The sequence below is a fragment of the Dromaius novaehollandiae genome, chromosome Z, assembly GCF_036370855.1.
Source record: "Dromaius novaehollandiae isolate bDroNov1 chromosome Z, bDroNov1.hap1, whole genome shotgun sequence".
In the NCBI taxonomy this organism is placed as follows: Eukaryota; Metazoa; Chordata; class Aves; order Casuariiformes; family Dromaiidae; genus Dromaius; species Dromaius novaehollandiae.
The window spans coordinates 73,260,229-73,270,994 of NC_088132.1; the positions used below are offsets into that span (position 1 = coordinate 73,260,229).

A 10,766-nucleotide genomic window follows, 5' to 3' on the forward strand; every position below is an offset into this window, starting at 1 on the left:
TTACAGTCCAAGTCGCAAAGTCTCTGCCCGATCGTGGTCTGCTTCAGCGCAGGCTCCAGGTGGCTGCAGAGAGACCATTTTGGGGTCGCAGCAGCTCAGTCTTGTTTCCACTGGGAACAGATGGTTTGCGCAGGGTTATGGTTTCCTTCAAAGTCTGCAACGTGCACAGCAAGGCTTACATCTTATGTACTGAGAAATGTTTAAGGCAAAAGATAACTCATCTGTCTGCCACAGTGCTGTGTGAGAGCCTAAAAGCCCTGCTCAGTGCCAGGGGCTATCATTGGTTTGATATTGGCCACCTGAGTCGTGCCAGCAGCATGCAGCTCTTGCACGGCCATCCCTTGGTGCTCCTCCTGCCGTATGCGGAGGATCACAGCCTGGCTCTTGCCCTGGTGGGCAGTAGGACAGGGACGGTGAAGAGCAGAGGAAGCCTGGTTCCTGCAGCAGGCAGGTGCATGGGTGGAGGGAGGACGCAGGGCCCAGGCCAGTTGGGGACAGCTGCCTTTCCTGCAGAGCCACCCCACGCACCGCCTTTGCCTCGCACTCCTGCTCACGCGTGCTCACATGAACACTGCCGAGTCGTCCTCTCTTCAGCCCCCTCTGGCCCCATAGATCAAACCCTGCACTGCTTCTCACCAAACCTGCTGGTCAGTCCCTTTGTGGGTGCCCCCTTTGTGTCACCCAAGATGTGATGAGCCAGAGACCCCACTGCTCTGCTCCCTCCAAGAACGGCTGCTGCACGGTGGTCTTGTGGCCAAGGATTCTTTCCAATGGTCACTAACTTGTGGGGGACTATAAAAAAGCACGGACTCAAGGTGCAGCACGACCACAAGCAACTTGTACTTTTTACTCACTCATAGGTTAATCTCAGCCTAATTCTCTATAGCCAGGCACTAAATACTATACTACGTATTATACTACGTGTGCTTCGGGTTTGCAGTCAAGTTGCTGTCTTAGGAAATTCAATCCTTGATGCCCTATCTGTCACAGAGGAATAGTGCTGCAGGTGTCCCTTCACACCTGGTGGTGATCCTGTGGTCGGGACCCAGAGCACGGTCCAGCCTCGCACAAGCTGGTGTTGATCTTCTATAGTCTGCTCACTGTTCTTCCCCAGTGACAGTAGCTTAAACCAATCACAAGCCTAAGGATCTTTCACTTGATCGTGTCTCATCGTTTCCTTGCTGTATTCCTGTTTCTCACTTTTCTCACTACTGTCACAGGGTTCTACCAGCTTTGAGGGGTTTTGTAGTGCCATTTCCTTCCTTATTACTATTGTCACCTAGCTCTGCAGTGTGGGGCTGCAGACACTCCAGGAGATTGCCAGCTGATACATCCTGCTGTGATAGGATGTATAGTGCCCTGTGCTGTCCCTGAGGCCTGCTCTTGCCTGCAGGCTCGTGACACTGTACAGAATGGATCCACTGTGGCCAGTAAGCACTGGGGCTGGGGTGTCCTCATGGACTGGGAAAGCAGATGACCATCCTTCTTCACTGCACTGTAGGGCTGGGACCCTGTAGGATGGAGGACAGTTAGCTCCTCCTACAGCAACAGCTGCCCCAAAGTAATCTATATTTCGCAGATAACATGAGCACTTCTGCTTTCCTGCAAAGCAAGAAGTTGCTCCACCCCAATTGTCGCAGCCACAAATCTGCCACCAGATCTCAGCAGAGCAGAGAAGTAGAAAGTCCCTGATATGGAGCTGCTCGGGACACAGCCAGCTGTCCACATGGCCCAGAGTGTGGTTTACGCTGACCTGAGGTTTGCCAAGGTGCCCGCGGGACGCAGCACGCCCTGCCAAGCGCTGGAGGCAGGTGAGATTCCCCGGGAGCCCCAAAGCTGCCGCCCCAGGCTCGGGCCCCACAGACTCACCCACTCTACCCCGCCTGACCACAGCCCTGTGCGAGGACGAGGCGGAGAGCCCCTACGAGAACGTGGAGCCAGCGCAGGCACCCGTGGGTCAGGACAGGCAGGGGTCCCAGCCCAGCCCAGGTGAGTGCCCACCCGGGGCCCAGGACACCCTGCAGAGACCCAGCATGGGGTGAGGGGGGTGATGGGTGCTCCTGCTCCCACCCCGCAGGGATGAAGGGCAGGAGGCTGGGAGGCTGGTGGTGGAGAGGGCCGTGGGAACTGTGCTTGGCGGTGGCAGCACGTGGAGCTGGGGTCCCAGCACGCCAGGTCATGCTTCTCGGCAGCGGTGCGGTTGGGGCTGCACCAGCTGGGCCAGCGGGACGGCAGGGCTCAGGCAGCAGCACGTCGTGTTCACGGATGGGAGCACGTCCCACTGCGTCAGCACATGCTTTTGGCCCCACAACCCTGGGGAGCCGAGGCACCGAGGCCCACATCCCATCTGGTCCCCACGTGGGCTCCCACCGTGTCCCCACAGCTCCCCAGCAGCTGCCAGCCCTGGCTCCAGGCAGCAGGGCTGGGGGCCGCGTGGGGTTTCCAGGCTCACGGCTCTCTGCGGGGACGCCGGAGGTGGCAGCGGGGCCGGCAGGGGTGGCTGATCCGGCGGCCGGTCATGTGTTGCAGGGCGCTGGCGCCGGCTGCGGTCCGTCCCCGTGGGGCTGCTGGCAGCCTGCCTGCTGCTGCTGGCCGTTGCCATCGCCCTGGGGCTGTGCTGTGAGTAGGGGCTGCTCCGGGCACTGCCAGGACCAAGGGGCGGCTGGGCAGCGTGGGGCAGGGGGCAGCGGGGCACGGGGCGGCGGGTGAGTGGCAGGAAGGAGGGATGGAGAGCAGGGCCATGAGCCGGGGGGAAGGAGCCGTGTGGCTGGGGCACGCGCTCTGTGGTCGCGGGCAGCTCAGGGCAGTGCCCGGGGGACTCCCCTCTGCCGTGCCCACACTGTCCCCCGCGTGGGGCCGGTGCCATCATGTCCTGCCCGGACGTCCCGGCCCCGTCCCACGTCTCCCCCCACCTGTCCCCAGACTGGCAGGTCACCCGCAAGCTGCAGGACACCTCCCGCGCGCACGCGGCCGAGCACGGCCGCCTCTCGCAGCAGGTGAGCCTGCAGGAGCAGAGCCTGCAGCAGACACGGCTGGAGCTGGCGCAGGCCAAAGCGGAGCTGCAGCGCGCGTGGCTGGAGGGCAACAGCAGCGGGCAGGAGCTGGAGCGCTGCAACACGGAGCTGGAGCATGTCCTGGGGACCCTGAGGTGGACGGAGAGGGAGCTGCAGGATGTGCAGGGGAAGCTCAGTGCCAGTGAGAGCACCGTGAGCAGCCTGCGCGCCTGTGTGAATACAGGTAGGGCTGTGGTGGGCCAGGACGGGGAGCGGCATCTTTTGGGGAGATGCTGGGGACGTTCCCGGGCCAGGCTGGGAGCTCCCAGGCCCCCGTGGCCAGGAGCGCCCCTGAGTGCTGCCCGTGCCCCCAGACTGCTGCCCCTCGGGCTGGATGCTGTACAAGGGCAAGTGCCTCTTCATCTCGGTGGAGAAGAAGACCTGGTGGGACAGCAAAAGCGACTGTGAAAGTAAAACCTCTCTGCTCCTGGTGCAGGACCCCTGGGAGTCGTGGACACTGCCGGTATGGAGAGAGGGGGGCTGTGGCTGCCCCGGTGGGTGGTGGCGAATGCCGGGGCTTTGCAGAGCCCTGGGGGGTGGGAGGCAGTGGCAGGCGCTGGGTGGGCGCAGGCCCCCAGGGCTGCGAGAGGCTGCTGGGGCAGCCCCACTGCCTGCTGCCATGAGCTCTGGCTCCCCATCCTGGCTGGTGGCAGGGCAAGAGTAGGGCTTGGCCCTGCTGCTCCCGGGCGCCCAGGCTGCTGCTGGGCAATGGGGCAGGTGGTCAGCAGCTTCTCTCCCCTCAGGATTTTGTGGCAGCGCCAGGTGCCCAGTACTGGGTAGGCGCGATATATCCAGAGTGGAAAAGGCCATTTGTGTGGGTGGACAAGAAGACATCTAAAACGTAAGCATAGCAGTCCTGGCTGCTTGGACCTGCCCTAGAGCTCTTCTACCTTCCTCCACCATGAGGAAGAAGTGCCAGTCGCTGCTTCTGGCAATGGGGCCAACGCTTGGGCATTGGCACTACATTGGACTTTCCGTCCAGGCTGCGGTGGCCTCGGGCTTCAGCTGCATGGGCAGCACAGCAAGGCTGGGAGCAGGGTGGGAGCATGGGACACTGTCCCTGCACCTTTGATATGCCCCTTCCCTTCTAGGATGCCCTATTACTTTGTCTGTGGAAAAGCACACTCCGGGAAAATACAGAGTTACTTCTGCTCAGAGAAACTCCCGTGGATCTGCGAGCAGGCCCCAGAGATGAGCAGCGCATCCGACACCCTGTTTCCTCTCCTGGCCAAGGGGTGATTGCAACTCCCCAGCCCCTCATTGCAGGACCTGGGAACAGGATCTCTGGCTGCACTGAGGAGACACCCTCACCCGTGCTGCAATGCAAGCATCCATGCTGCACCTTGCCTCAACCATGTTGCAAAGCTCTGAGGAGACAGTTTGGGAAAAAGTCTGTATTTTAAAGCAAGACTTTTGGAAAACAATTGGCATTTCCCTCTCTCACACTCATGCCAGCACTTATACCCCCTAACACCTGCCCTCCAGCGCCCAGACGTGTGTGCCCACGTGCCCTGGCCAGCACGGCTCACAACACCCAGGGGCAGGGGACACCAGTAGTGAGCCCTGCTCATGTTTGCTGCATTTGTCTGAGACTGTCGACTGTGTGCTGGTTGAGATGTGCCTTTTGCACCTTTTTAGAGTTGAGGATGATGGTGCCATTTGTGTCCCCAACCTGTCCCCCTCTGGGAGTGCTCTGGACTGCCTGGGTGCCCCTCGCCTCCTGTGCTGGCTGTCAGCAGTTCCTGTCCTGTCCTTTCTCCTCCCACTGTCACCTCCCCATGGCTGCAGCCTGTCCCTTGGTAGAGGCTGGGCCTTGCTCTCCCAGTCAGTGTGCTTGAAGAAGGTGCAGGTAGCAGTGCCATAAGCACGTGGCACTGTTTTTTCTTGTGCCATCTCCACCGCTCCCCACTTTCCCACCTTGGGAAGCTTTGCCTGACAGCCTTGCCTGAGCTCCTCACAGCATTGCTGTCTCCGCTGTGGCCTGGGAACAGCCCAAGGCTGGGTGCACAGCCCGACAGGGCTGATGTGGTTGCACGGCAGAGTCAGCGGGGCCCAGCCCTGGCTGTGGTCCAAAGGCAGCCCCCAGTCCAGAGATGCAGACTGGAGCTATGTGGCAGCTTAAGAGGTGCTCGGGGCCCAGCCATGAGCACAGGGATGGAGCAGGGGGCTTTTGAGATGCGAGGATGGTGGTGCTGGGTTGGCTGTGTGTGCCCGGGGTCATGGCGCATGAAAGCAGGACTGGGGCAGAAGAAAGGGGGAGCAGCAACCCTCTGCTTCTCCTGGTCAGGTGGGAGAGCACTGGGGGACCCCGAGAGCATGGGGCAAAAGGGAGGTGCAGTGGGAGCCCTGAGACCACAGGGGAGGTGGGGATGCAGTGCAGAGCCTTGAGATCATGGGGGAAATGGGGTGCAGTGCAGAGCCCTGAGATCACGGGGGAAATGGGAGTGCAGTGCAGAGCCCTGAGACCATGGGGGGAAGTGGGGGTGCATTTCAGAGCCTTGAGACCATAGGCAGAAGTGGTATGACGGGGAAGCCTGAGATCATGGGAAAGATGGGGTAGATGGGGGAACCCTGGGACCATGGGGGAAAGATCCCTAAGACCAGGGTGGGACTGGGGATCTCTGAGACCACAGTGGGGCAGATGAGGGGGCCCTGTCCCAGGCCTGGCCCTGGTGGGGTGAGGGAGTTCAGGGCCAGTCCTGACCGAGGATGGTGGTGCTGGGTTGGCTGTGTGTGCCCAGGGTCCTGGCGCATGAAAGCAGGGCTGGGGCAGAAGAAAGGGGGAGCAGCAACCCTCTACTTCTCCTGGTCAGGTGGGAGAGCACTGGGGGACCCTGAGAGCATGGGGCGAAAGGGAGGTGCAGTGCTCCCTGTTTCCCACAGTGTTTGCAGAGAAAGGCGCTTTTCAGAGAGGGATGCCAAGGTGGGGATCACCTAGCAAACTGAACACCCGCAGTTTCTGGGAGAGGAGAGGCAGTGTGGAAGGACGCTGATGGGGCAGGGCCATGGTGCTGCAAGGCTGGGAGGTTGGAATAGATGACCTCCAAGATCCCCCTCCAATTTCAGGTATCCTTGAATCCATGACTCACTCCTGTCTGGGCGAGTCTACCTTGCCTGGGGGAGCCCAGACATTGTCTCTCCAGCACCAGCAGAGGGGCTCAGTCCCTTGCCTGGTCCCACTGCCTGCACTCTGGCCAGCACAGACTGTGATACCACTGGGCATCGTCACTGCAAGGATACACTGCTGGGTCCTATCCAGCCTCTTGTCCCCAGGTCCCCCAGGTCCCTTGTGGCACAGCTGCTTCCTTGCCAGTCCATTGGCCCCAGCCCATCCTGGTGGAGCGGGTGTCTCATTCCCAGATGCAGGACTCAGCCTTTCCCTTGGATGAACGTCAGCAGGTTCCTGCCACCTCATTTCTCCAGGCCCTGCTGAATGGCAGCCCTGCCCTCCAGCATACCCACCACTCCCCCAACTTGGTGTCACTCATGAACTTGCTGAGGGCCTTCCCCATCCTGCATCCAGGGCACTGACGAAGACTTTAAGGAGTACTGGCCCTGGGCTTGACCCCAGAAGGTCGACACCAGTGACAAGATGTCACCAGTGACATGTCACCAGTCAAGGACAGGGCTCAACCAAGGGACAGGCTGCAGCCATGGGGAGGTGACAGTGGGAGGAGAAAGGACAGGACAGGAACTGCTGACAGCCAGCACAGGAGGCGAGGGGCACCCAGGCAGTCCAGAGCACTCCCAGAGGGGGACAGGTTGGGGACACAAATGGCACCATCATCCTCAACTCTAAAAAGGTGCAAAAGGCACATCTCAACCAGCACACAGTCGACAGTCTCAGACAAATGCAGCAAACATGAGCAGGGCTCACTACTGGTGTCCCCTGCCCCTGGGTGCTGTGAGCCGTGCTGGCCAGGGCACGTGGGCACACACGTCTGGGCGCTGGAGGGCAGGTGTTAGGGGGTATAAGTGCTGGCATGAGTGTGAGAGAGGGAAATGCCAATTGTTTTCCAAAAGTGTTGCTTTAAAATACAGACTTTCCCAAACTGTCTCCTCAGAGCTTTGCAGCATGGTTGAGGCAAGGTGCAGCATGGATGCTTGCATTGCAGCACGGGTGAGGGTGTCTCCTCAGTGCAGCCAGAGATCCTGTTCCCAGGTCCTGCAATGAGGGGCTGGGGAGTTGCAATCACCCCTTGGCCAGGAGAGGAAACAGGGTGTCGGATGCGCTGCTCATCTCTGGGGCCTGCTCGCAGATCCACGGGAGTTTCTCTGAGCATTTTGAACGCTCTATTTTCCCAGCGCTTGATAGTCCACAATCTAACCTTTTCGGATTTCTGGAAGGGAGGGCACATTTCAGAAGAGCAGGGACAGTGTCACTGCTGCGGCTGCCTATTCCCACAGGCCTCAGTGCTGCTGGGGCAGTCCGGGGCACATGATACTGGGACCAGTCTGAGGAAGAGTCATGTTCCTCCCATTCCACCGCCAGCATCTCTCTCCGTGCTGTGCATGAGGGGCACCGTGCTGCGTGCTGGGACTGTGACACCTGGAGGCCAAGTGTGCCTGGCTGCCCCCTTCCGCAGGCACTACTCTCTGCCATTAAACCCTTCGTGGTGGAGAGCCAGTCCAGAGGGGCAGACCCACTTGCAGCTCCTCTTGAGTCTCTGCTAGGCTGGCTCACTGCTCCCAGGGGTACTCAGCTCAGGGTGCCCAGCTCCCATGCCTCCCAGTTCAGGCCTGCCCTCTGCTCCCTGTGCCCTTTCCCATGTGTGTCCATTTGCTTGGGAAAGGAGAGCCAAGGGTGCTCCTTCCCCAGTACAGCTCAGGGAGCATCCTAGAGTGAGGCAGGAGTGGGGTCGATGGGGATGGTTCATGGGCATGGTTGATGGGGACACTTCTTGCCATGGAGGTTTTCAAGGTTCTCCCTAGTCTAGTGCTGGTGATAGTCCACTTATGAATGGGAGGAGGAACTAGAGACCCAACAGGGACCTTTCCACCAACCCCTCTGGGTCTGGTGAACTGGACATAGCTCCCGTGGATGGTACTGCTACACTTACATGTCAAAGTACATTTCATTCAGCCACACTGATTGCTTCCTGAAACGATGAATTTTCACACCAACCCAGTACTGGGCACCTGGCGCTGCCACAAAATCCTGAGGGGAGAGAAGCTGCTGACCACCTGCCCCATTGCCTAGCGGCAGCCCAGGAGCAGCAGGGCCAAGCCCTGCTCCTGCCCTGCCACCAGCCAGGATGGGGAGCCAGAGCTCATGGCAGCAGGCAGTGGGGCTGCCCCAGCAGCCTCTCGCAGCCCTGGGGGCCTGCGCCCACCCAGCGCCTGCCACTGCCTCCCACCCCCCAGGGCTCTGCAAAGCCCCGGCATCCGCCACCACCCACCGGGGCAGCCACAGCCCCCCTCTCTCCATACCGGCAGTGTCCACGACTCCCAGGGGTCCTGCACCAGGAGCAGAGAGGTTTTACTTTCACAGTCTCTTTTGCTGTCCCACCAGGTCTTCTTCTCCACCGAGATGAAGAGGCACTTGCCCTTGTACAGCATCCAGCCCGAGGGGCAGCAGTCTGGGGGCACGGGCAGCACTCAGGGGCGCTCCTGGCCACGGGGGCCTGGGAGCTCCCAGCCTGGCCCGGGAACGTCCCCAGCATCTCCTCAAAAGATGCCGCTCCCCGTCCTGGCCCACCACAGCCCTACCTGTATTCACACAGGCGCGCAGGCTGCTCACGGTGCTCTCACTGGCACTGAGCTTCCCCTGCACATCCTGCAGCTCCCTCTCCGTCCACCTCAGGGTCCCCAGGACATGCTCCAGCTCCGTGTTGCAGCGCTCCAGCTCCTGCCCGCTGCTGTTGCCCTCCAGCCACGCGCGCTGCAGCTCCGCTTTGGCCTGCGCCAGCTCCAGCCGTGTCTGCTGCAGGCTCTGCTCCTGCAGGCTCACCTGCTGCGAGAGGCGGCCGTGCTCGGCCGCGTGCGCGCGGGAGGTGTCCTGCAGCTTGCGGGTGACCTGCCAGTCTGGGGACAGGTGGGGGGAGACGTGGGACGGGGCCGGGACGTCCGGGCAGGACATGATGGCACCGGCCCCACGCGGGGGACAGTGTGGGCACGGCAGAGGGGAGTCCCCCGGGCACTGCCCTGAGCTGCCCGCGACCACAGAGCGCGTGCCCCAGCCACACGGCTCCTTCCCCCCGGCTCATGGCCCTGCTCTCCATCCCTCCTTCCTGCCACTCACCCGCCGCCCCGTGCCCCGCTGCCCCCTGCCCCACGCTGCCCAGCCGCCCCTTGGTCCTGGCAGTGCCCGGAGCAGCCCCTACTCACAGCACAGCCCCAGGGCGATGGCAACGGCCAGCAGCAGCAGGCAGGCTGCCAGCAGCCCCACGGGGACGGACCGCAGCCGGCGCCAGCGCCCTGCAACACATGACCGGCCGCCGGATCAGCCACCCCTGCCGGCCCCGCTGCCACCTCCGGCGTCCCCGCAGAGAGCCGTGAGCCTGGAAACCCCACGCGGCCCCCAGCCCTGCTGCCTGGAGCCAGGGCTGGCAGCTGCTGGGGAGCTGTGGGGACACGGTGGGAGCCCACGTGGGGACCAGATGGGATGTGGGCCTCGGTGCCTCGGCTCCCCAGGGTTGTGGGGTCAAAAGCATGTGCTGACGCAGTGGGAAGTGCTCCCATCCGTGAACACGACGTGCTGCTGCCTGAGCCCTGCCGTCCCGCTGGCCCAGCTGGTGCAGCCCCAACCGCACCGCTGCCGAGAAGCATGACCTGGCGTGCTGGGACCCCAGCTCCACGTGCTGCCACCGCCAAGCACAGTTCCCACGGCCCTCTCCACCACCAGCCTCCCAGCCTCCTGCCCTTCATCCCTGCGGGGTGGGAGCAGGAGCACCCATCACCCCCCTCACCCCATGCTGGGTCTCTGCAGGGTGTCCTGGGCCCCGGGTGGGCACTCACCTGGGCTGGGCTGGGACCCCTGCCTGTCCTGACCCACGGGTGCCTGCGCTGGCTCCACGTTCTCGTAGGGGCTCTCCGCCTCGTCCTCGCACAGGGCTGTGGTCAGGCGGGGTAGAGTGGGTGAGTCTGTGGGGCCCGAGCCTGGGGCGGCAGCTTTGGGGCTCCCGGGGAATCTCACCTGCCTCCAGCGCTTGGCAGGGCGTGCTGCATCCCGCGGGCACCTTGGCAAACCTCAGGTCAACATAAACCTCACTTTGGGCCATGCAGATGGCTGTGCTCTGGGCCCCACTGGCTCCCACCTTGTCTGTCCCTACTGCTCTGTGCTCTGCTGTTGCCGCACTGTTTCTCTGGGGTGTAAAGGAGAAGTGAGGCTGGTTTCTGTAGAAGCAGAAGTTTGCTCAGAGCTGCGCCACATGGGACCAGTGAGGCACAGCCATGGGCATCAGCACCCTCCCATTGGCCCCAGCACCACCAGCTTATCTCCTCCCACATCCCCAAAACTGGTCACAGTCCCCTGGGACAACAGCAGGGCATGGCCTGAGGCCAGGGCATTGAGCCCTGGGCAGAGCTGCAGGGCCCAATGGGGCAAGGAGAGCCCAAATACCTTGGTCAGGGGTAGAGCAGGGTCAACTGCAATGCAGGAGTGTGTTGCTCTGGGGCTGGTCACACGAAGGATGGAGATGGCCCCCTCTCTGGGCCTTGCTCCAGGATTTGAGCACTGCCATTGTGGGAAAACATTGCAACACTGAAATACAG

At 61.9% G+C, this 10,766-nt stretch overlaps 2 protein-coding genes across 2 annotated transcripts; one reads left to right on the forward strand and one right to left on the reverse strand.

The window, feature by feature from the left end:
- Positions 1–1,677: 1,677 nt before the first annotated feature.
- LOC112993609 (B-cell differentiation antigen CD72-like) lies at positions 1,678–4,550 on the forward strand. The gene is made up of 7 exons (XM_064501622.1): positions 1,678–1,811; positions 1,894–1,989; positions 2,530–2,619; positions 2,923–3,237; positions 3,368–3,516; positions 3,797–3,894; positions 4,145–4,550. The coding sequence occupies exons 1-7, from the start codon at positions 1,694–1,696 to the stop codon at positions 4,290–4,292; spliced, it is 1,014 nt and encodes a 337-aa protein (XP_064357692.1). The 5' UTR covers positions 1,678–1,693; the 3' UTR covers positions 4,293–4,550.
- Positions 4,551–7,105: 2,555 nt separating this feature from the next.
- LOC135325088 (B-cell differentiation antigen CD72-like) lies at positions 7,106–10,273 on the reverse strand. The gene is made up of 7 exons (XM_064502565.1): positions 10,189–10,273; positions 10,011–10,106; positions 9,381–9,470; positions 8,763–9,077; positions 8,484–8,632; positions 8,114–8,211; positions 7,106–7,393 (listed from the first exon to the last, which is right to left on the reverse strand). Exons 1-7 carry the CDS (start codon positions 10,271–10,273, stop codon positions 7,246–7,248), a joined length of 981 nt encoding a protein of 326 aa, XP_064358635.1. The 3' UTR covers positions 7,106–7,245.
- Between the last annotated feature and the right edge of the window lie 493 nt (positions 10,274–10,766).